General features: G+C 42.7%; 1 protein-coding gene and 1 long non-coding RNA gene across 3 annotated transcripts in view; one reads left to right on the forward strand and one right to left on the reverse strand.

Moving 5' to 3' along the window:
* Nucleotides 1–14,726, reverse strand: part of LOC132538571 (uncharacterized) — a 196,555-nt gene extending 181,829 nt beyond the window's left edge. For both annotated transcript variants that reach the window (XR_009549908.1, XR_009549909.1), the window contains exons 1-3: nucleotides 14,195–14,726; nucleotides 13,767–13,818; nucleotides 12,743–12,804 (exon numbers count right to left, since the gene is read on the reverse strand). This is a non-coding gene — a long non-coding RNA (uncharacterized LOC132538571). The remainder of the gene's footprint in view (nucleotides 1–12,742; nucleotides 12,805–13,766; nucleotides 13,819–14,194) is intronic.
* MRPS30 (mitochondrial ribosomal protein S30) lies at nucleotides 14,719–24,283 on the forward strand. The gene is made up of 5 exons (XM_007517646.3): nucleotides 14,719–15,298; nucleotides 17,873–18,018; nucleotides 19,580–19,685; nucleotides 21,524–21,700; nucleotides 23,840–24,283. The coding sequence occupies exons 1-5, from the start codon at nucleotides 14,719–14,721 to the stop codon at nucleotides 24,148–24,150; spliced, it is 1,320 nt and encodes a 439-aa protein (XP_007517708.1). The 3' UTR covers nucleotides 24,151–24,283.
* The last annotated feature ends 1,216 nt before the right edge of the window (nucleotides 24,284–25,499 follow it).

Raw genomic sequence — 25,499 nt, forward strand, 5'->3', positions numbered from 1 at the left:
CATAAGGAAATTAATCATCATAACTCTGGGCCTTCCAGCCAATTTGTCATTTACAATTAAACTGACATATAAATAATCCACTTCATATCCATATGTCATAATTTATGGTTCTTTTGTTTAGCTATCTTATACAGAACAAATATGAAGTCCAACTAGACACTTCAAACACAAAGTAAAACTAAGTTAGCATGCCACTCCTGATTTTCATTGGCCAAGTTTAAAAACCAAGTTAACATCACAATATAAATTGCTTAGTGATTCATTGCATTGCAAAGGCATCCTGTTTTAGAACTCATATTATTTCATTATGCCAACAAGGACTGATTGAGAGTCTGGGGCCATTTAGTCAATGGGCCCAGTACTCTGCGATATTTTCCTGGAACATGTGTCATCTATGAGCACACTAGTCCACCAGCCCCCACAAAGATTCTGTCCCCGTGCCCAGATTGTGCTGAGCTCCAGAAGAAGACACACAGTTTCAGAGCCAGCAACTGCGCTGGCGGATCCTTTCCCTCACGTGTCCAAGATATGAGAAGACAAGGGAAGGGGACAGTAGAAAAGTAGAGGACCTTTTGCTCTCCTTCCTGACGCTGTCCTGAAGCTGCATCATGACTGACCTTATCGTCCTGTAGCAGAAAAGGTCAGGCAAGTGGGAGTTTGTAGTAATTTGTGCTCAGGGCTGTGGATCAGAAAAATCAAGCATAATGTGTCCTTCAGATAAAATTAATGTCACTGAAATTAAATTACAACAAACATAATGAGATTTTATAAACGCCCTCTCAGCTAATGTACTGATTTCTTTTAAATGGAGAAATTGCTTCCACAACCTAAAGAGAAAGGGTCTGGGAATCTAAGACTGGGAGTCCCCAACTTGAAAAAAATAGCTCTCAGTGCAAATTATCAAAGCAAACACTAAACTAAACTAAAATAGCCTCTAGATGATAAGACAATCTGCAAAAGAAAAATGGGGTAACCCTACAGAGCTGGGAAATTACGAGGAGAAAATACTGATTTGGACAGGCATACTAAAGTCTTGGCAAAACAGCCCATTTAGTTAGTATGCTGCTTTGGCCAGGTGTGCAGTTAAGGTCTGAGTCTGGCCCCAACACACTGAAGGAAGCTTCTGTGCTGTGTGATCTCGATCTCTCTCTCTCTCTCTCTCTCTCTCTCTCTCTCTCTCCATATATATATGCTATATTAAATCCTGATGAATATGTGCTGGGCTAGCTTCGCGGATGGGAGACAGACGGCAGGGATTCATGGCTGAGCTGGGAACGCAGTTCAATCTTTATTGATGAGTGGGAATGCAGTGCAATCAATCTAATCTCTCTTCATTAGAAAATCCTGTCCTTTATATCTCCTGAGGCGGAAGTGTCAGGTTGGAAAAGGAAGTACAAAGGATGGGGGTGGGGAGAAGGAAAAAGTATCAAGCTTGCATCTAACCAGTGGGGATTAAACTAATGCCCTGTAGGCAGGGTGGGTCTCAGGTAAATCAGTGATTATGTAAATAGACCACAGCGTTAAACAATGCAAGGGAACCTAACATGATGACCAAAACAGAAGGGGTCTTAGAAGCAGAATTAGAAGCAGACCAACAAATATGAAGCCTTCAGCAAATTTGCTGAATGCAGTGCCTCATGAGCATAGTAAGCATTGCATGAATCTTATTATATGAAAGAATCTATATGCTGGCAAAAACTGCCCAATTAACATTGCTCATGGAATCTGAGCATGAATACAGCTCAGTCTACTTTGTGATAACATCAGCAACGTACATAATTTATGGGGGGCTACTCGGGGGGGGGGGCGTCCAGCAGAGTGCACATGCTATAAGCACAAGGACCTGTGTCCAAACCCAGAGTCCTCATCTGCTGGGGTGGGGGGAGCTTCAGGACCAGTGGAGCAATGCGGCAATTCCTCTCTATCTTCCCTTTCCCTCTTAAATCATCTCTGCTTCTCTTCAAAATAAACAAATGAGTCAAGCAAAATACATAATTTGTATGAGCACATCTGTATCGTAACTATGATATATTTTAGTATCACCATTTTGACAAAGCTCCGAGGGAACAAATTACTAGTCAAAAAAGAAAAAGAATCCTCACTGTGCCACAGTGAGAATTTTGTATTTGGGCAAAATAATGTAAGGCCCGAGCCCAGCTGATGACTTCCTGTGGAAAAAAGCACTAAGTGGGAATCCTGGACATGGGAGGAATGTCAGTGGATCTTTAATTTATAACACAGTAATGAGAGACTCCTCATCTGATTTCCTGTTGGACTGGCAACTTAACTGCACCCAAGAGATGAAAATGAGGTAATTGTAAAATCTTCTAAAATTCCTCAAATGCTCCTCATTTAGATGAACAAATCAGCAACTCTGATTTCCATATAACCGTTTTCTAAAATCTCAGAAGAATATATTGTAATATATTACAGAGGGGGGTTTATTTTCTTGCAGAATGTGCTGGCTTTTTTTTTTTTTAATTTATTTTCTCTTTTGTTGCCCTTGCTGTTTTTTTTATTTTTACTGTTGTTGTATTGATGTTGTCATTGTTAGACAGGACAGAGAGAAATGGAAAGAGGAGGGAAAGACAGAGAGGGAGAGAGAAAGATAAGACACCTACAGACCTGCTTCAGCGCCTGTGAAGCGACTCCCCTACAGGTGGGGAGCCGGGGCTCGAACTGGGATCCTTACACCGCTCCTTGTGCGGGTCCTTTATTTTATTTTTTTGTTTTTATTATTTTTTTTTAAGTTTGAGACATACAATCAATTTTCCCCTCTCATATTAATTAGTGATTTCTATGACTACAAGTTAATAGGAATGTACATAAACACCATTCCCACCACCAAAAGACTGTATCCTATCCCATCCTCTTATTATTATTATTTTTTAATTTATGGGTCCTTTATTTTTAACTCTGAGTTAGGAAAGGACATCTAGGGTCCAAGAGATGGTGCACTGAGTAGGGTGCTGAACTTGGAAGTACTAGGTCTGGTGTCAGTCCTTAGAGTTTCATATGTCAGAGGGATACTCCTCTCTCTTCCTCTCTCTCTCTCTCTCTCTCTCTCTCTCATCTTAATAGGTAAAATATTTTTTAAAAGAAGAAAATCAAAAATTTCCTTTACAAAATTAATGGAGAAACAAAAAGGACTCAAAAGTTTAATGCGGACTAGAATTTGACGGTTAGACAAATAAGAGCCAATTACTATTATGGCCACACTAAGTAAGGAGGCAGACCAGTTAGATTCCTGTCGATAACGAGTCTCTACTGGAAATTACTCCTGTGTGAGACAGTTCTATTCCATGTCGAAAAACGACATTTCTTTTTAATTCTTATTTATACAATGGGAATACTGACAAGACCATTGGAGAAGAGGGTACAATTCCCACGCCCAGAACTCCATATGCCATCCCCTTCCCTGATAGCATGTCTAATTATTCATGGCTTTTCTCTAAGCACTGACAGAAGATCAGAGAAGGGTCCAGGTATCCTGGTATCACTGTAGATCCATCAACATATGTCAATTCTAAGTACACAGAAAGTATAGATGTACTGGAGAGCTGTTTGTGATTAGTCATCATAGCAATGGTTCACGGAGGGAGCTCTAGGGACCAGGCCTATGCTAGATGCTTCCTCTTAATGAACCCTTGCGTTAACACTGGGAGTAGACAGCAAAACAAGTATGTGAGGTGCTTAGAGTTGGGAAGTTGGGACACAAGATTTGAAGCTGGTCTGACTGCACTACCCTTACATTCTAAGTCACTCCATTTAACTAGTATTCCGATTTTGTTTGTTTGTTTGTTTCTACGTAGTCATTCAAGACTAGGTGATGGATTCTAAAAAGGTTTTGTGATTCATGGGTTAATTTAGGATCTAGATTTTTCAATTTAGATCATTATTAAAGCATTTGGGATCTTCATTCCAAGTATAATTAGCCTGGTCTGACTACAAGAAATCTAGTAAACAGAATTTTCCTTTTTTTTTTCTGTGTTTTTGATAATTACTAGGGTAATTTCTGTATGAATTACACTGAGCTCATTGGATAAAGAGTGGGTGTGTGTGTTTATCTTACATCTTAGCTTCTGTGATATCTTAGTCCATGCTGCTAAAAGAGAAAATGAAGCTGAGAAATCAAACTCCTTTTTCTGCTTAGATGTCAGAAGACTTAGGCTAAGGAGATAACAGGCTGTACATGCACACACACACACACACACACACACACACACACACAGTCAGGCCAGTAGGAACTTAGGCGGTAATATTGTACAAGCAGAGGATTTACATAAATGATTAGTAAAGTGAGTAATATCATTAACCTGCCTAAATAATTACATTTTTTATCTTTTCATTTATTTATTTGATAGAGACAGCCAGAAATCGAAAAGGAAGAGGCTGATAGGGAGAGAGGGAGAGAGACAGAGAGACAAATTACATTTTTTATCTTTTCATTTATTTATTTGATAGAGACAGCCAGAAATCGAAAAGGAAGAGGCTGATAGGGAGAGAGGGAGAGAGACAGAGAGACACCTGCAGCACAGCTTCAGCACTTGGAAAACTTTCCCCCTGCAAGTGGGGGCCAGAGGCTTGAACTGGGGTCCTTGCGCACTGTATCATGTGCGCTCAACCAGGTGTGCCACCACCCGGCCCTCTAAATATTTCACTTTTAAGCTGTTGTTTGAGGATAAGACAAATTCAACACAGGAAGCACTGTGTACGATGCTCTCTTTTCAACTTCTACTAAATCTCTTATGCGGGAATTTCCCATTAGTTCAACTAAAGCTATTGTTACTTATTAAAAGAATTAATAAAGTCAGAGTTATTTTTGCTTATTTGTTTTCTATTTTAAAATATAATATTTCATTTCACTATCAGACAGTATTGTTTTAAATCAAATTTCCGAATAAGTATATTTGGGTGTGAATTCAAGGGAAACTGCTTCACAAAACTCAAGGAAAATAAAAATTTAACATCCCAAACTTAAAAGCATTCCAATGGCTGTATAAAAGTGTAACGTGAGTCATTTTATTTTATTGGTGAATAATGGTGTTTTGTTGTTGTTACTATTGTTCAGGACATAATAATGATTTCTGGCTACATACTAAGCAAAATCCAATTTCTCAAAGCAAGCTTCCTGTATATACACAAGCTAATAGTGACACCTTGTGGTCAGTTTTTACTTTCTAAATGACCTCTACTACCTATCATCTCTATTTCTTCCGTATCTACAGGGTGTGTGTGTGTGTGTGTGTGTGTGTGTGTGTGTGTGTCTTTCTTTCTATCATCTGTCTATCTCTATCTAGCCATATAGACATGTATTGATCTATGCATGTGCAGATATAGATAAATACATATACGCAAAGTAAAGTTTTTTTTTGCTATAACACCCTCAAAATATATTTTTCTCCATAAACTTCCAAATACATTTGTGGTGCCTATTCAACTAATTAAATCTTCTCAAAATGTTAATTCAGTTGTTAAAATTGTGAGAGAGCATGATTTGTATCTATGGCCTGCATGCTGGCTATGCTGTGATGAGAATGACACTTACCATTCTGTTCTTTTCCCCAAATTCCATAACTCCAGTTTAGCCATGAGGAAAATACTTTTTAAAAATACAAACAAAATTTAGGAACTACTCTCTTCCCGGATCCAGCCATGACATCATCTCCCCAGACAATAACAACTCGGGCCCACCTGCATATCAGATGTCAGGCTCAGGTAAAAACTAGTGTAGTCATGGGCCCTCTGGAATATGCTTAAAATAGACCCACTAGCTTTTTCCAAAATGGAGGCCTCAAATCTTCATCTGCAATATTCGTGGCTTTAGGTTCATGATAAGTCAACAATTTATTTCGCTTTATATGTTAACTCTCTTTTCAGCCACCAGGTTCCAGATGCTAGCATGATGTCAACCAGACTTCCCTGAGCAGAGGACCCCACCAATATGTCCTGGAGCTCCGCTTCTCCAGAGCCCTGCCCCACTAGGGAAAGAGAGAGACGAGATGGGCTGGGAGTATGGATCCACCTGTCAAAGCGCATGCTCAGCGGGGAAGCAGTTACAGAAGCCAGACCTTCCACCTTCTGCATCCCATTAATGACCCTGGGCCCATACTCCCAGAGGGATAAAGAATAGGAAAGCTGTCAGGGGAGGGGATGGGATACGGAGTTCTGATGGTGGGAAGTGTGTGGAGTTGTACCCCTCTTATCCTATGGTTTTTGTCAGTGTTTCCATTTTATAAATAAAAATTTAAACACACACACACACACACACACACACACACACACACACACACACACACACACACACACACACACACACGGCGTAAAGGCAGTTTCCAAATGATCTGGTCATTAGTCCTTAAAACTGTTGGGGAGGTTATCACAAATGAGAACACTGGAGAAGTGGTCATAAGGTGGTGCTGGTGATGAAACCTGCAGCCTCTGTGGTCTCAGGCCTTCAGAGGATGCTCAACAAGGCTAAATTATCTCCCTACTCCTGTTACTACCCATTTCAAAGAGAGGACAGCAGGTAGAGAATTAGCATAGTGGTTACGCAAAAGACTTTCACACCTGAGGCTCTGAGGTGGTTCTATCTCCAGTACCATCATAGGCCAAAGTTGATCAGTGCTTTAGTTAAAAAATAAAAAGCAGTACAGAGGGGAGTCAGGCGGTAGCGCAGTGTGTTGAGTGCACGTGGTGCAAAGCGCAAGGACTGGCATAAGATCCCGGTTCGAGCCCCCGGCTCCCCACCTGCCAGGGAGTTGCCTCACAAGTGGTGAAGCAGGTGTCTGTCTTTCTCTTCCCCTCTCTGTCTTCCCCTCCTCTCTCCATTTCTCTCTGTCCTGTCCAACAATGACAACACCAATAAGAACAACAATAACTATAACAACAATAAAACAAGGGCAAGAAAAGGGTAAAAAAAAAAAAAAAGCAAATTTAATTGCCCATGTTGTGAAGTTTTTAGAACTACAGAAGTGGGGCACTAGGAGTCTAGTGCAACCTGCCCCATCTGTCAGATTACAACTGCATATTTTATAGATCTTCTTCCAGTTACAGACAGTTGTCCTGCAGAGGGAATTTTTTCTGTGTGTCCCCACTACTTAGATGGTAATATTTATTCCTTTGTTGTGGAAGATCCATTTCTGTGCAGGTTTTTCCAAACCCTGCTAGGAATTTGTTGCTGATGTGAAGAGAGGGAAACCAAATCCTCTCTGTTGAGTCATCTTGCCCCAAACATCCTCCTCACCTTCTCCCTTTACAGATGCTCGAAGGTCACTTCCCCACAGCTCCAGGGCACTGTGGTGAGGTGCCAAGTGAGTGAGCCATAGATGGAGATAGCAAGAAGGCACTATGGAAATACATTACCTAATATACTGTGAAATTAATGAGGCTGTTTTTTTTTTTAAAATCTTAGCTTTTAAATGTATTTCAAAAGTGTTTTACTATTTTATGAACTGTATAATGATTTAAAATGTTTAATATACATATTTTTTATTTTAATGAGAAAGATAGAAAGACACAGAAAAACCAAAGCATCAGCTCTAGCTTATGGTGATACTGGGGACTGAACCTAGGGCCTCAAAGCCTCGGGCATAAGAGTCATGTGCAAAACCATTATGTTGTCTCTCTAGCCCAATAATACTTCTAAATGCATGTGTTTTTCAATTTATCGTAACAGTTCCTTATTATTAGGTATTAGTTATGTGTACATTAGTGGCTAATACAGATACTTGTCATCACAAATATTTGCTATTTATTATTAAATTATTTTATTACAAATGCAGTGAGAATGTGTGGCCTTCTGTTATTCAAGCTATTTTGGATGTCTTTCTCTCTTCCCCTCCCTCACTTTTACAGTGATGACATTTTCTCTACCTCAGATGAAGTGAAGAGCAAACAGTTGTTCTTATAGCTCTGAACTAAAACACATGGTTTTTTAGAGCTATATTCTCTCCCACACAAAGACCGGGTGGTGATGCACCTGGCTGAGTGCATGTATTACAATGTGCAAGGACCCGGGGGAAAGCTTTACGAGTGGTGAAGCAGGGCTGCAGGTGTCTCTCTGTCTCTCTTCCTCTCTATCACCCCCTCCCTATTAATTTCTGTCTCTATCCAATAAATAAAGATTAAATAAAAAAGTATAAAAATCTAAAAAAAAAAAGACTATATCAATAAGTCTACAGATGATGTGGTCATCCCAAGCAAGATAGACTAAGGAACAGAGGTTCTATTAACTGAGAAGAGTAAGAGAGTGCTGTTCTTGATATAGGGTCAGAATCCTTACCGGGAATTCAATGACGAAGGAGTCCTGGAAAGAACACTACAACCAAATGCAGTTCAGCAGTCCTGAGGGAGAGTACACTAGGTCACAACGGATGAGACTGTCTTGACCAGGCTAAAGTAAACTTTTACCTGAGAGGGAGACAGTAGCTGACTCACTGTCATATCAAAGCTATGCGGATTTTTAAACATTGAGTTGGAGGGGCTGGGTGGTGGCATACCTGGTTGAGTACGCACCCTACCACGTTCAAGGACCTGGGTTCAAGCCTGAGGTCCCCACTAGCTGTAAAGAAGGACTATGGGGGAAGTGTCTGTCTATCTCTCTCTCTCTCTCTCTCTCTCTCTCTCTCTCTCTCCCCATTCTCCCGGCCCCTGCAATTTGTTTCTGTCCTATAGGGGGAAAAAAAAGGAAGAAGGGGGAGTAGGGCTGTAGCGCAGCGGGTTAAGCACAGGTGGCGCAAAGCGCAAGGACCGGCATAAGAATCCCCGGTTCGAACCCCGGCTCCCCACCTGCAGGGAAGTCGCTTCACAGGCGGTGAAGCAGGTCTGCAGGTGTCTGTTTTTCTCTCCCTCTCTCAGTCTTCCCCTTCTCTCTCCGTTTCTCTCTGTCCTATCCAACAACGACGACAACAACAATAATAACTACAACAATAAAACAACAAGGGCAACAAAAGGGAATAAATAAAATAAAATAAAATAAATAAAAAAGAAAGGAAGGAAGGAAGGAAGGAAGAAGGCCTAATTAACGTGTGTGTGTGTGTGTGTGTGTGTGTGTGTGTGTGTAATATATCCAGGGACAGTGAAATCACACATATGTGATATTCCTCCAAATATAATTATAGACTTCACTCCCCCCCAATAATTATAAATTACAAGTATATTTATAACTGGTATGGCATACGCAAGGTTAATGATACAAATATTAATAAAAGACAAAGAACTTTAAAAAAAATGTTCCCAAAATGGACCATACCTTATCATAGCAAAAAGAAAGGCATATATGGTTGGTAAACATATGAAAAAGTTCTCAGGTCCTCTCTGTGTGGAAGCGTTTAAAAGAAGTCATTAGACAGTGGTGATTCTAGTGATTCTAGTGACTTGGTAGCCTAGTGAGCAAACCAAATTCTATGCCACAGTCAGATTAAGTGGAAAAAATTTGAAAATGTGTCCTAGACTTTCTTCAGAATGCAGGAAAGAAGTAATTCTTTAAAAATAGGTTTGAATAACTGGCCTAAGCCTTTCCTTCACTAACAGAAGCCTTCCACATCCTTTGGAGTTGTGCACATGCATGCAGACATGCTTATAAGAGGCGGAATTCTTTAGAAGGATATTCCACTGAGTGAGAATGTGATTGTCTCTGGAGGAGGAAGAAAAGACTGTGTGTTAGGATGGAGAAGAACTCGTAGCCAGAGGTGAGAGAATTCTGAACTAGCATTTTCCTTTAAACTTAAACTACCTATTTTTATAGAAATAGTCATTAGGGAAGTTAAAAGGATAGAAGCTTTCTTTGACACTTTGTTCTCTGGTTGGAATTTGCCCATGAATATAGCCTAATACATAGACTCTGTTATAACAGAGTTATATATTTATATTTGTACTAATTTAATGAACTACTCTCGTCATTATCAAAAATAAGCAAGCCCCCTCCTGCTATCGTATAGTATTGCAAGCTAATGATAAAACCACACACATTTTAAAATAAATACATTGTGATCCCCATAGGTTCTGTGGTTCAATAAATCTAAAACTCTGTCTTATTATCTATGTAACTTTGCTAATTTTAAGAACCAAAGAATATATTAATTTCCATTAGGCTACTTAATTTTTAGTAAGGAAAAACTAAAAACACATGAAGCTGGCACATTACACATAGGAGATTCTGAAAAAAATAATCTCACATATAAAAGTTATACATGAATTTATTACTATTCCATTTATAACAATATGCATCCAATTTCAGGAGTTGGTTTTTACTAGCTCTTAAGAATTTCTGACTCCCAAGAAGAGTCACTGAAGGTAGTAATAGAAAAAGTAAGAGTAACATACTGAGGGAAATCCATAAGGCATTCTCAACAGAAGCCCTAGAAGCCAGAAGGTGATGGCGAGGCATCTATAGAGGGCTAAACAAGAGAACCTCCAAACAAAAAATACTGTAGCCTGCTAGACTCTCATTTAGATTGGAAGGAGAAATAAGGACATTCCCAGAAAAGGAGCAGTTAAAACATTCAATTACAACCAAACCAGACTTTCAGGAAGCTGAAAAGGTACTCTTTTTTATTATTATTATTTATAAAAAGGAAACATTGACAAAACCATAGGATAAGAGGGGTACAACTCCACACAATTCCCACCACCAGAACTCCGCATCCCATCCCCTCTGCTGATAGCTTTCCTATTCTTTATCCCTCTGGTAAAAGAACAAACACACACACACAATCAAGAACTATATAAAATAATGGCACTGACATCTCAATTCTGTAATCTCATTAAAAGTTAATGGTCTGGCAGGTTAAGCGCAGGTGGCGCAAAGCACAAGGACCGGCATAAGGATCCTGGTTCAAGCCCCCAGCTCCCCACCTGCAGGGGAGTCGCTTCACAGGCGGTGAAGCAGGTCTGCAGGTGTCTATCTTTCTCTCCCCTCTCTGTCTTTCCCTCCTCTCTCCATTTCTCTCTGTCCTACCCAACAACAATGACATCAATAACAACAACAACAATAACTACAACAATAAAACAGCAAGGGCAACAAAAGGGAATAAATATATATTTTTTAAAGTTAATGGTCTGAACTTATCAAAAGGCACAGGGTAGGAATGTGAGTCAAGAAACATGACCCATCTATATGCTGTCTACAGGAGACACACTTGACCCAACAGAACAAGAACAGGCTCAAAGTGAAAGGATGGAAAACAATCATACAAGCCAATAGACTTCAAAAAAATAAATAAATAAAAGTACATTTGAAAAGTCAGGGACAGCCATACTAATATCTGATAGAATGAGCTTTAAACTAGAGTAAAAAAAGACAAGAATGGTCACTACATGATGGCCAGGGGATCAGTCAACCAAGAAGAACTCACGATAATCAACATCCACGTCCTGAGCAAGGGGCAGCGAAATATATAAACCAGTTACTGAGACACTGATACAACACACTGATATCAGCACAATAATGAGACAGAAAGCAGACACTCAGAAATGGAAAGATAAGCCAGGCTCTTGGATAAGGAGAATTCGCATCATCAAAGTGGCCATCCTACCCAGAGCCATATACAGACTTAACACCATCCCCTGTAAGATACAACCAAATTTATTTAAAAGAATCGAACAGAAGTTACAAAAATTTATTTGGAGCCAAAAGTCCTTAGGATCGCCAAAGTGATCTTAGAAAAACAAAAACAAAATAGAACGAGCAAAGGACAAAACTGGAAGCATCACACTTCCTGATCTCACACTACCGGGTTACAGTAAACACACCTCACACAAAGGGCTAATAATAAATACATACAGAGCTCAGTATAGAGCTTAGCACAAACAAACAAACACCAAGCAGCTCCATTAAAAAAATGGAGAGAAATTTCACCAAGGAAGAGATCCAGAGGGCCAAAAGATATGTGAGCAGATGCTCAGAGTCACTGATTATAAGGGAAATATAAATAAAGACAATAATGAGATACCACTTTACACCTGTGAGAACGTCAGACATCAGAAAGGACAGTACCAACAAATGCTGGAGATGACATGGGGAGGAAAGGGGCACTTCTGCACTGCTGGTGGGAACGTACATTGGTCCAACCTTTATGGAAAACAGTCTGGAGATTTTTCAGAACACTAGAAATAGACCAACTCTAGGACCCAGCAATTTCTCTCCTGGAGATTTACCCAAACAAAACCAAAGCACCTATCAGAAGAGACCCATGAGTGTCTATGTTCATAGCAGCACCATTTGTAGGAGTCTGATTTTCTTTTGGTGCTGTCATTTATTTTAGTCACTGGAATATGTGTGCAGCTAAATATTTTTGGTTTTAATTTATATTTACTTACAACTAATGATCTGAACATTTTTTTCATGTACATATTTCCCATCTGTATTTCTAATGATCTATACAACTTTTGTCCTTTTTCTAATTTTTCTTACTATGTCGTATTTCAATATTATGTCTTCTAGATACATAAGTTGTTTAGAAAATTTCATTTTGATGTTGGTCAATTTATCAACTTTACTCCTTTTGTAATGGCTTATGCCTAGCCCTGGAACCTCAGATATTTTCCTAAGAATCCATGTCCGCATTTAAATATGGGATTCATTTTGAGTTTTATTTCCCAAGACAAATGTTGAAATTTTGTTTTAATGGGGACTTATGGGTGCTCAACTACACCAGTAGCATTAGTCCAAAAGTACACATTTCTTCTATTGATTACTAGTCATACACTTCCTCTTAAAATAAAAGACTGATTCTCCTACCTTAGTCTCCTTTTTCAAATTAGTTTTAGCTATTCTTTATCTGCTGAACAGTAGCTCTATGACTGCAAGAAAAAGAGGGGGGAGGTGATATAATAATACATTTAGAGTGTGACATAGCGAATGATATAGAAAGTAACTGAAATTTGGGGTATGAGAATGTCTAGGCCTGACCACATGCAAGGCCTTTGCCACATGTAGAGGCCTTTGCTCTCCTCCCCCAATGCTGCATAAAATAGGATAAATACATAAGTAAATAAAAATGATGTATTTCAAATAGTATCTGCCATTTGATAGAGGCACACATTGTCCTTCCTGTTGATTCCAACTATGAGAAATTCTCAAATACACACCCTTTCTCTTTCAGTAGCTTTTAATATTATGTTCTTGATTTTGTGTAGATGCAACCAAGCACAAAATATGCCTTCAGTAAGAACTCTATGTAAAGGAAGTAGCTCACAAAAAACCAACTACCATCCTGTCTTCATTTCTTTCCCAAATTCTCAATTTAAGTCATAAAAATTTGATGGGAGCAGACCCCAACTGGTAGAGCATGCCTCTCCCTCCATTCCTCCTCCCACCCTCCCTTCCTTCCTTGCTTTCTTTCTTCCTTCTGGATAGAGACAGAGAGAATACCTACTACTGCATAAGTACTGGTTGGCTGCTGGGCATTCATAAATTAGTGATTTTAAAAACCTCGCAGATAACTAGGGCAAGATAGAAACAGGCTGGAGTTATGGGTACACCCGCCAATGTCCATGTCCAGTGGAGAAGCAATTACAGAAGCCAGACCGTAAAGAATTTTGGTCCACACTCCCAGAAGGGTAAATGTTAGAGGAAGATGACCAGAGAGCGCTGAACTCCAAATCCATCAGTACCCAGGACCCAAAAAGAGAGAAGAGGGGTAAAAGGGGGTTGGGGGAGGGACACTCAGAAGTAGTAGGTGTGACTTAGCAAGGAAGAGAATGCAGGGCCATAGAAAAAGATGGGCACAGATAGATAGACATAGGAATAATAGTCAACGCACACCTGCAATCTTGGGACAACTAACGCAGTTTCCAGTGGAAGTACACAGAACTCTGGTGGTGGGAAAAGTGTGGAATCATACCCTTGTTATCTTAGGATTTTGTAAATCAATACTAAATCAATAATTAAATAAAAAAAGAAAACTTCACCGATTAGGCCATTCCTATTCATGTTAAAATGATAGTGGACTGTATTTCACACACTAAATTTTAATGTACAAGACTTAAGCACATTTTTTCCGTATTTCATTTATGTCCTTTTTCTTAAATCCAACAAGACATGTACTATATATATATATATATATATATATATTTTTTTTTTAATGCTACTTTATTTTCAGTGATAACTTTCAGCCCCTCAGAAATTAAACCCCTGGTCGAGTGCACGTTACAATGCACAAGGACCCAGGTTCAAACCCCTAGTCCCCACCTGCAGAAGGAAAGCTTTGCGAGTGGTGAAGCAGGGCTGCAGATGTCTCACCGTCTCTCTCCCTCGCTCCCCCACCCCCTCCTCAATTTCCGGCTGTCTCTATTCAAAGATAATATAAAATTTTTTTAAAGAAATTAAACCCAAAAGAATAGCGTTAACATACACAACGAACTAATAAATTAACCGAAGGGCTAGGTGTTAGTGTATGCTATTTCCAAATCAATCTCGGGCAAGGCTATGTAGAATCGGGAAAGCAGCCCAGAGGGCAGGACTCCAACTTAAAGCTCTACTGCTCCCCGCCACACAGGCAGGAAGCCTATTGGTTCAGTAAAGCGCATGGCCAGCGACCCTAGGTTGGATGTGATAGATGATTGGCTGGGAGGTGGATGACGCAAAGGAGCCCATGTCCACTGAGAATCCAGCTCTTTACCCCCAGCTCCCCTCTCGCTTTCTGATTGGATCGGACGACAAGTGGGCAGGGACCCTTGCCGACGTTGACGCCCGGGTCAGTAGCGGAGCCAAAGATGGCGGCGCCCAGGTGCGGGAGGCTGGTGCTCCGCCGGCAGGGCCTGTCGCTGCACACGGCGGCCGGGACCTCCACGCGGGCTCCACAGGTCGCCCTGGCAGAGGTCGCGGCGGCCCCCGTCGCCAAGTATCCGCCGATCGTGGCCTCCCTCACGGCTGACAGCAAAGCGGCCCGGCAGAGGCGGGTGGAGCGATGGCAGGCGAGCGTCCACGCGGCCGAGTCGGCGGACGCGAAGATGCGCATCCTCACCAAGATGCAGTTCATGAAGTACGTGGTCTACCCGCAGACCTTCTCCCTGAACGCCGACCGCTGGTATCAGGGCTTCACCAAGACCGTGTTCCTGTCGGGCCTGCCGCCGGCCGCGCAGCCGCGCCCGCGCCCGGGCCTGGACGTGGCGGGCCTGCGCTCCGCCGTGTGCGACGCCCTCCTGCAGGAGCGCTTCTTCCTGCGGCGCAGGGGCCGCGCGCCGCTCTACCGCGAGCAGGAGGCGCTCGCCTCGCCCTTCCTGGACCAGCTGGTCGCCGCCCTCGTGGGTCTGCTCGGGCCGCACAACCCCGCCCTGGCCGCTGCCGCCCTAGGTGAGCCGCGGGCCCGCCCTGCCTGCTCTGCCCGGCCCTGCCCTCCCCGGCCCTGCCCCGCCCGGCCCTGCCCTGCCCGGCCCTGCCTGCTCTGCCCGGCCCTGCCCTCCCCGGCTCTGCCCCGCCCTGCCCTCCCCGGCCCTGCCCCGCCCGGCCCTGCCCCGCCCGGCCCTGCCTGCTCTGCCCGGCCCTGCCCTGTCCTGCCTCTGCCCCTCCCTGCCCTGTCATGCCTCTGCCCTGCACCTGCCCCGCCCTGCCCTGCCCCTGTCCTGCCTCTGCCCTGCCTCTGCCCCGCCCCGCCCTGTCCTGCCTCTGCCAGGCCCTGCCCTCCCCGGCCCTGCCCTGCCCTGGCCTGCCTGTCCTGCCTCTGCCCCTCCCTGCCCTGCCCTACCCTGCCCTGCCTGGCCCTGCCCTGCCCTGTCCTGCCTCTGCCCTGCCTCTGCCCCGCCCTGCCCTGCCTCTGCCCCGCCCTGCCCTGCCCTGTCCTGCCCTGCCCCTCCCTGCCCTGTCCTGCCTCTGCCCTGCACCTGCCCCGCCCTGTCCTGCCTCTGCCCTGCACCTGCCCCGCCCTGCCCTGCCCCTGTTCTGCCTCTGCCCCGCCCTGCCCTGCCCTGCCCCTCCCTGCCCTGCCCTGCCCTGTCCTGCCTCTGCCCTGCCCTGCACCTGCCCTGTCCCGCCCTTCCCCGCCCTGCCCTGCACCTGCCCTGCCCCTGTCCTGCCTCTGCCCCGCCCTGCCCTGCCCTGCCTTGCCTCTGCCCCTCCCTGCCCTGCCCTGTCCAGCTCTGCCCCTGCCCCGCCCCGTCCTGGCTCGCCCCTGCCCTCCCCTCCCCTCCTGCCTGGCTATGCAGTGGGGGGGGCTTGCAAGCATGCATGCCCTAGCCACTCAGCCCTTTGAGCATGTCAGCATTTCTCCCTTCCCTTTTCCCTGCACTTTCTCCTCCCCCTTCTCCCTCCTCCTCCCCCTTCTCTCTCCTCCTCCCCCTTCTCCCTCCTCCTCCCCATTCTCTCTCCTCCTCCCCCTTCTCCCTCCTCTCCTCCTCCTCCCCTTCTCTTTCCTTTTCTTCCTCCCCTTCTCCCTCCTCCTACCCCTTCAACCTCCTCCTCTCCCTCCTCCCCCACCCTCCCCCTTCTCTCCTCCCTCCTCCTCTCCCCCTTTTTTAAATTTTTGTATCTTTATTTGCTTGTTGAACAGGTAGAAATATGAGAAGGAAGGGGGAGAGAGAGACCAGGTGGTGGTGCATCCCTGGTTGAGGGTACAAGTTACAATGCATGAAGACCTGGGTTCGAGCCCCCTGGTCCCCACCTGCAGAGGGAAAGCTTTATGAGGTGTGAAGCAGGGCTGTAAGTGTCTCTCTTTCCATCTCCCCCCCCCCCCCACCCTTCTCGCTTGATTTCTAGCTGGCCCTGGCCAACAGATAAATAAAGATAAATTTTAAAAAGTTAAAAAGAGGGAGATAGGCAGAGGGAAAGAGAGACACCTGCGGCCCTGCTTCACCACTCTCAAAGCTTTCCTCTTGCAGGTGGGGACTAGGGACTCTAACCCGTGTCCATGTGCATAGTAACATGTGTGCTCAACCAGGTGCGCCACTAGCACCCCGACACCCCGCATTTTTTCTTTCTATTTGTGTTTCTAGTTTTTCCATTTCTGGCCTGGGAGAAGGAGAGGGGGGACTGTTACAGTCTAGCAGCAGTCACTGTCTGGGAAGCCGCGCTGCGGTGGAGGTCCAGCCAGTGAGGACAACACTGTTGGTTAAGAGAGAACTGACTTGGGGTTGACTTTTAGCTCCTTGCACCAAGACTTTAAATGACTGTATGTCCATTCATTCACTTCCTTTAGCATGGTTTCTCTCACTTTCAGAATACGAATTACATGGCTGGTGGCGTCACACCTGATTAGGGGCATGTATTACCGTGCATGAGGACCCAGGTTCAAGCCCCCCCCCCCACACACACACACCCTCCCTGCAGGGGGAAAGCTTCACAAGTGGTGAAGCAGTGCAGCCGGTGTCTCTCCCTTTCTATCTCCCCTCCCTCTCATTTTCTCTCTATCAAATAAAGTTTAAAAGAATTACAAAAATAGTAAGTCAGAAGGATTATAAATAAGTATGCTATCTCTCCTATTAGACTTTTTTGTTTGTTTCAGATAATACTATCGCTGGTTAGTTTTCTGTTATATGTATTAACTTCTGTAGTTTAACAATGATAGCAGAAGTAAACAGTGAATCAGTGTTTTATTTAAGTCATGCTTATTTATTTTACTTTTTTTTCCCAGAGCACTGCTCAACACTGGCATATGGTGGTGCGGGGATTGAACCTGGGACTTTGGAGCCTCAGGCATGAGAGCCTCTTGGCTTAGCCATTATGCTGTCCATCCCCGCCCTAAATCATGTTTATTGAGTTAAGTTTTAACATAGCCCAGACTCTTGAGAGCATATCAAAGTAATTATTGATACCTTTCAAATTGGACACAATCGTTCTGAAACTCTCTGTTGCTGTGTTATATTCTTTCGTCTCCTAGTAACATCTAAATGTATCTAAATGGACAAATGAAAACATTTTAAATCCCTTTCATAGATTATAAACGTCCAGTTCACTTCTACTGGTTGCGAGGTGAAGAAATTATCACTCACGGTCATCGGAAAGGCCGAGTTGATGCTCTGCGATACCAAATAAACGATAAGCCACACAACCAGATCCGGGTATCCAGACAGCTCCCCGAGGTAAGGACTTATTGTGCCACTTATCTTTGGACATTTAGTGCGGAAATATCATAGTAGGCAGACTAAGTAAAAGAACTTGATACGTTAGAAGGTTTGGGATGGATTTTTTTTTTCCCCTTCCGGTACTTTTCAAAGACACCTCATCTTGTTACTGGGTAAAGCATCTCGGGAACCACAGCTATACTACTTCAGTCCTTCTGGCAATCAGAAAAAGAACTGAAGGTTGACACAAAGCAGTTTGAAGCAAAGAGTTCCACTGCAGTGGTAGTAAGCCAGGCTGCTCTCACGGGAGGAGAGGGCTCACTCCTCAGAAAGGAGACGCGCCCAGAAGTCCAATCTAGTGCGTTTCAAAATAAAAGCTTGGGAGGAGACTGTGATTACATCTTTGATGGACAAGTTTGGGCTTACATAATCAATAGTAGTCCGCACATGTGATTACTCGTAGCACGTACAGAAGACCCAGCAAGAAGGCGGGTTTCCCTAATGCTAATTGATTTCACTGACATTAGCATGAAGCAGGGAGTCCTCTCTGGCCACCTGTCTTTTCTCTCTCGAGCCTGCTCCACCTGCAGTAATTGCAACTTGGCTTTGTTCTCCATCAGTAAGCCAGGTGACATTTCCTTCTGGCTTGCCTGCGAATGACAGGTGTTAGACAGTTTGCTTGTATCGGCACAACATCGCCGGCCATGAGTCCCAGCACTTTGGTCACTACCTCAGAGTCTGCGGGCTGATTTAGGGTGGTTTCACACCAAGCTAGACTACTTGTAGCTGGCGGCATTTTGCTATTTGTAAGATGGGCTTGATGGACTTGGAACCCTCCAGCCCACCCCCACGCCCCTACAGGCACTTCCATGGAAATAATCTGTATTTTTCCTACGGGTCAGCCTGCCGCAACAATCTGGAATTCTTGAACACAGCCTGCTGTGGTATATTCAGCAAAGGTCAAGTGATCTTTTGTCAGTTGTATTTGAGGGCCATACAAATCTTTGTTTCTTAATGTGAAAATATGGGTACTAGTTTATGATGGTAGTGTACAGTAGACTAATTAAAAAAAATCAAGGCTTTGTGATTATAAACTCGGCATTTGGCATTTTTGTAATTCTTGTAGACTAAAACAAGCATATTTTAAATGTTGGCTAATGTCCATCTCAGAAGTTGGCACTTACTTATATCTAGATAATAAATATTTTAGGGTATGAGAGAGGGGAAGAAGAGGGAGCTTGTGTAAATGAGTGTGTTTGGGGGCTGAGGAGATAGTCCAGCCTCTTAGAATACCAGCTTACATGCCTGATGACCGTGGTTCAGCCACCAAACCACTGTATGCCAGTGCTGAGTAGTGCCCTGTTTTCTGTCTCTCCTCTCATAACAAGTAAGTAAATAAATAGGCCTTTAAAATATGAGCGCACGTGACTGTGTTTCAGTAAAACTTGTAAAGCTATGTGCCTGGCTGGATTTGGGCCACCTTTAGGTAAAATCAAATCATTTTATATATATATATATATATGCGCAAAATGGGCACTAGTGTTCTGTGAATTCATCTCTAATTTATTTTTCTTTTAAGTTTGTGCCACTGGATTATTCTGTTCCTGTAGAAATCCCCGTTATGAATTGTAAACCAGATAAACTCCCATTATTCAAGCGACAATATGAAAACACAATATTTATTGGTGAGTTTCCTTTTTACCTCTTGTACCATAATTGTGTTACAAAGAGTCCCATGTAAATTTGCATATTAAACATGGATGACCAAGAGGTCCGGATGTTGACTGTTTTGCTGTTACTTACTGTCATGCATGTGCAAACTGTTGCACTTACTGGTGACTGTAAAATATTAATCCCCCAATAAAGGAAAACAAAACATTTTTTTAAAAGAGTATATTGAATGTGGGAATCAAATCCCACATCTTGTGTATTTGAGAAATGCATTCTGCCACTAAGCTAACACGACCCTAGTCGTATTTAACTTTCAAATGAGTTATACTAAAGTTGTATTTCATAAGTGTTGTTTTTTTTTAATATATATAAAGATAAAGCAGTGTTGTCTTTGATTTAGGCTAAAGTGTTCTTACAAAGCCAGAGAGAGAGAGAGACAGGGAAAGAAAGACACTGCAGCACTGAGGGCCTGGCTTGAACCTAGGTCAGTTCCACATGAACTGTCTTGCTGGTATATGTTTTTCACTTTTTGGCAGCCTCTCTCTCTCTCTCTCTCTTCTTCCATAGAGGGTGGGAAGGAAAGAGACGGGGGAGGGAGGGAGAAGTGGAGGAGGCTGCTGCAAGGGGGTCATGACAGCACACCTCTCATGAAGCTTCTGGGTGCTTCTGTTTAGAGGCCGAGATCCGGGCTGTCACTCGTAGGTAAAGTGTACACTGCTCAAGCTATCTCTCAGCACTGTGTGCTTTTTGTTTGTGTGTGTGTGTGTGTGTGTTTTTGTTTGTTTGTTTAACAGTCTAGAACTAGACTTGAGCTAGTCAATAGTTTTTGTTTTTAATGTTTTATTAGAGTATTAATGGTTTATAGTAAAATTGTTGACACACAGGTACACCCTTTTATCTCTCCATGATAAATGTTTACAAGGCAAACGCTAGAAAAAGAAGAAGAATGTTTACAAGACACTTGCTTCCCCAACCTAAGTCCTCTTCCCCCATTATACACCGGGACATCGATGTCTCTCCATCCCATCCTTTTTCTCCTTTCTCAGAGACTTAAGTGGAGAGAGAGAGAGAGAGGAAATAGGCCTGATATCTGGCCTAATACAGTGTTCTTTTGCTGTTTTTCCATTTGTTGACTGAAAGAAGATTTCAAGAAAACTTTATAGTAACCCTCCAGACATATGATCAGTCTTCTCTGTCGCAGGGTATTAAAGTAAGTGAAGTTGTGGGTTGAAAAGACTACTGTAACAGTCAAGATCAACATCTCAGGGCCAGGCAGTGGCTTACCTGGTAGAAGAGTGCTCACATTACCAGGTGCAAGGACCCAGCTTCAAGCTTCTAGTCTCCTCTGCCCCTGCCCCCTTACAGGAGGGACCCCTGTGAGCAGTGAAGCAATGTGGCAGGTGTCTTTCTCTCTCGTTGTCCCCCTCTTTCCTCTCTAATTCTTTCTGATTCTTTGAAACCACACACATACACAGGGGAAAAGATTGCTCCTGGGAGTCATGGATTCATTGTGTAAGCATCAAGCACCAGTGATAACGTTGGTGGTCAGTCAGTAAATTCCACTTAAATAATAAGTGAGGTATTTGATTATGAGAAGGAGAGTAATGATGCTCTTTTGCCAAAAAGGTTTGAGAAAACTGAAATAATACGAGGCTTTTTAGCTACTGCATTCATTTGATTTGTCTTATATCAAATATGTGAAATTGAACTTGATGAAAAATTAAACCACCTTTTTCCTTTGTGTATTTTGAATCCTGATCAGCTGACATGTACAGGAGAAAGAGGAGTTTGAAGATGGTAAAGGCATTTCTCCCTGTGCATCTCATCAGTTGTATTTTATTTTGCTCTTCAGGCTCAAAGACAGCAGATCCTAACTGTTACGGCCATACCCAGCTTCATTTGCTATCTGACAAATTTAAAAGGGAGAGACTTTTGAAAAAAAACTGTGCTGATCAGGTAGAAGTTGTCTTTAGAGCAAATGCTATTGCAAGCCTCTTTGCTTGGACTGGAGCACAAGCTATGTATCAAGGTAAAACTGATTTGATTTGTGGCTTTATTTCTCCTGATAAATATTTATTTATAGCTGTTACTCACTGTATTCTTTGGGTGAAAGGTTCGGGTTGGATCTTAACATCGTAAACTTGCCTGGGCACAAAGTAACCATTGTTTAAAAGTTCACTCTTATATTTGAAACTAGCAAGTGACACTGCTTAGTTTGATGTTTTATTCTGGTGTTTTTCTTTGTTTCTTTTTCTTAAGCATTTTAAGTAATGTTGCTATTTGAGTCTATTCTATACATAATTGCAGTTTTCTAAAACTAGAGAAGAAGATAATTTGCTAGACTACGTTTTAGATTAATTTCTAGCTATTCTGTATGTTTTTTTTTTTTCAAATACTGTATTAGGATGTAGACTCAGACTCTCTTTGATTCAGCTAAGCAATGCTCTCTACATGTTTCTTCTGTGTTGTTACAAATAAACGATACAAATTCTAAGAAAAGGAAAGACATTTCAGTGGACCAGAATGATGCCTAGTTACATGTGCACCGATTAGGAATGATGCTTCCAGAGTATAGACATGACGTAAAAAAAATCTCTGAAGAAGAAACAAATTTGAGGTGTTTAGGGACCAGTATGGGGACTGGTGAACAGGAGAGGGAGAAGGATGGGGAGATCCAAGGAAGTCAGACCACATCACCTAGGATACCTGAGAGCCTGTTCTGTGCCACTTGAATACGACTGTACAACCTGAGGTGATATGGTGTGTAACTAGATGAAGTTTCCCTACATATCTTAGGGGAGTTTTAATAGATTGAGTTTGATAGCATAACTTTTTCCTCTTTAACTTCATACTTAAAAAGTATTGGCTTACATTTCTACAATAATAGAGAAGATAGGAGTAGAATCAGAAAGAGCGGCCACTCATGAAGATGGTCGATGGCTCTGTCTTAGCATGAAAGATAAGTACTTTTTTTTTTTTTTTACTCTAGAATTAGAGCTTATATTTAGCAAGGTCACTCGTCGATTGTTTCTTCTAAGGTAGAAATGAAATATGATATTGTGCAGCCCTGGTAGTTGGATCTGAACATATTAAAATGAGTCTGCCCAGATCAGGAAGCAGCCTGAAAATGAGGATGTATTAAAGACATGATGGCATTGGAGCCAGGCTGTGGCACACCTCGTTGAGTATACACACTACAGTGCACAAGGACCGGGGTTCAAGCCCCTGGTCCCCATCTGCAGGGAGAAAGCTTCATGAGTGGTGAAGCAGGGCTGCAGGGGTCTCTCTGGCTCTCTCCCTGTCTATCTCCCCCTCCCTTCTCCATTTCTCTCTGGCTCTAGTCAATAATAAAGAAATTAAAGAAAAAGACATGATGACATCTCGGCATCTTATGATAGTATAAGACGTGCTAGGCAAAATGACAGTGGTTCATAGGAATGATTTTGAAATGTGTAATGAAAGACAGAGTTCATGTGAGAGAACATCTGAAGTTCTGAAAGGTGGTCTCTCCTTACCCTGACACACACAAAAGAAGTTCCTAGATTTGGTGAAGTGGCCAGAGTGGTTATTGGCTGTGTGTGTGTGTGTGTGTGTGTGTGTGTGTGTGTGTGTGTGTGTGTGTGTGTGGGTGGAGTGCACATGCTTGAGACTGGTGAGTAATAATAGAAACAGCACAAGATGTGCAAATGCTCAGCGTAAGTAGAACCTCCTAGTCGTCTGGAATGGAGTGACTTGAGAAAGAAGGGGAAAACGGACTGGGAGATACAGGAAAGTCTTCCCCATCCTGACGCTTTTGAGTTCCCGTGTTCCATGCCAGACAGCACCGCACGTCAGAGCTGCTCTGGTAAAGACAAACAATAATAAAAGCTGTACGATAAAAGTTGTTGAAAAAGATGTGTCATGGGTTCAAGGATCCTACAAGTGAGGAAGTGATTTTTCACGCAGAAACGGAATGCAGAGGATGAGGAAAGCTTCAGTGTCTTTGCCGATAAAACACTGGGTTGTCTTGACAGTCATGCTGAGTTTTCTTTTCTTTTTTTTTTTTCTATGTGAGAAAATAGTGAGCCATGACTTTCTGAAAACCTATCACTTAGGCTTTAGGAAGCATTTGATGCCAATCAGCTATGTTGATTCTAGTACATGTAATGTGTGTCACTTTCTTCCACAGGCTTCTGGAGTGAAGCAGATGTTACCCGACCTTTTGTATCCCAGGGCATAATCACCGATGGAAAATACTTTTCCTTTTTCTGTTACCAGTTAAATACTGTGGCACTTACTGCACAGGCTGATCAAAATAACCCTCGGAAAAACATATGCTGGGGAACACAAAGTAAACCTCTGTATGAGGCCATCGAAGGTGACGATGTCAAAGGTTTTGACGATGACGTTCTGCTTCAGATAGTTCACTTTCTGCTGAACAGACCAGGAGAAGACCGGCCGTTACTGTCGGGGAGCCAGGAGAAAGCACTTGCTTCGTGACGTTGGCGGCGGTGAAATTTCAGTAGAAGGAATTTTGATGAGGCCTGTTAAGTACTTTGGTTTTGAGAAAGAATTTTCCTCAATCTGTAACGAAAGCTCCCGTTCTGTTAAAATAAACACTTCATTTATAAAAGTAAGAGTTAGTTATTGTGGGCAGAGGGTAGATAGCATAATGGTTATGCAAACAAACTCTCATGCCTGAGACTCTAAAGTCCCAGGTTCAGTCCCCTGCACCACCATAAACCAGAGCTCAACAGTGCTGTGGTTGAAAAAAAAAAAAAAAGAATTAGTTATTGTAAATGACCCATTGATAAGACTCAATGAGCAATCTTCACTGCCTGGCATATGACTTTAAAGACACACAAAAGTAACCCAGTACTTGAGTTTTGCAGCTAAAAAGTGGTAGACTAGATGAGCCATCTAATCCTTCTGCTGAGACATCTGATTATATGCAGCAAACATCCATTTCAAGGGAGTTTGGCGGTAGTGCAGCAGGTTAAGCGCACGTAGCGCGAAGCGCAAGGATCTGCATCATGGTCATGGTTCGAGCCCCGGTTCCCCACCAGCAGGGGAGTCACTTCACATGCAGTGAAGCAGGTGTGCAGGTGTCTGTCTTTCTCCCTCTCTGTCTTCCCCTCCTCTCTCCATTTCTCTCTGTCCTATCCAACAACAACAATAGTAATCACTAGCAATAAAACAACAAGGCCAACAAAAGGGAATAAATAAATATTTTTTTTAAAAATCCATTTCAATGGTCTTTGGGAGTTCACTGAATAATTTCCAGGCTGATAAAATATGAAGTATTTCAGTCTAGTTTGGGAAACCATAAGAGAGAAAATTGCAGACTTTAAAAAGAAACAGATTTTTGAAGCAGAGAAAATAGTAGAAATAGAACTCAACATTGTTTTGGTTTTCTGCCTTGCATAGCTTCACTAAGAAAATATGTGGCTTAGATTTTTTTTTTTTAATTATCTTTATTTATTGAGTAGAAGCATCCAGAAATTGAGAGGGAAAGAGCTGATAGGGAGAGAGATACCTACAGTACTGCTTCACCACTCTCAAAGCTTCCTGCCCCCCCACCCCCGCAGGTGGCAGCAGGGTACTCAAACCCAGGTCCTTAAGCAATGCACATGTGAGCTCAACCATCCCCTGCCTTAGATTTTTGTAGTTGCTAGCAGTGTGTTGACAGCCAGTTAAAGGCATCTTCCCATTTCTTGTCACATGGATCTTTTTGTTAGAACATTTACAGCAAGGCAGCTTGTCGAGTCTTTAGTGTTCTAGTAAGACTTACAGAACCTATGTCTTTTATTATTATTATTGGATAGAGAAATTAAAAGGGGGAGGAGATA

Source organism: Erinaceus europaeus, chromosome 5 (assembly GCF_950295315.1).
Source record: "Erinaceus europaeus chromosome 5, mEriEur2.1, whole genome shotgun sequence".
NCBI classification, from domain to species: Eukaryota; Metazoa; Chordata; class Mammalia; order Eulipotyphla; family Erinaceidae; genus Erinaceus; species Erinaceus europaeus.

What these genes read in the sequence shown, in the direction of transcription:
- MRPS30 (XM_007517646.3), top strand. Translation starts at nt 14,719, where the DNA reads ATGGCGGCGCCCAGGTGCGGGAGGCTGGTGCTCCGCCGGCAGGGCCTG. An exon ending in TATCCAGACAGCTCCCCGAG is followed by an intron (nt 18,019 to 19,579) that starts GTAAGGACTTAT and finishes TTTTCTTTTAAG; the next exon opens with TTTGTGCCACTGGATTATTC. An exon ending in TGAAAACACAATATTTATTG is followed by an intron (nt 19,686 to 21,523) that starts GTGAGTTTCCTT and finishes TTTGCTCTTCAG; the next exon opens with GCTCAAAGACAGCAGATCCT.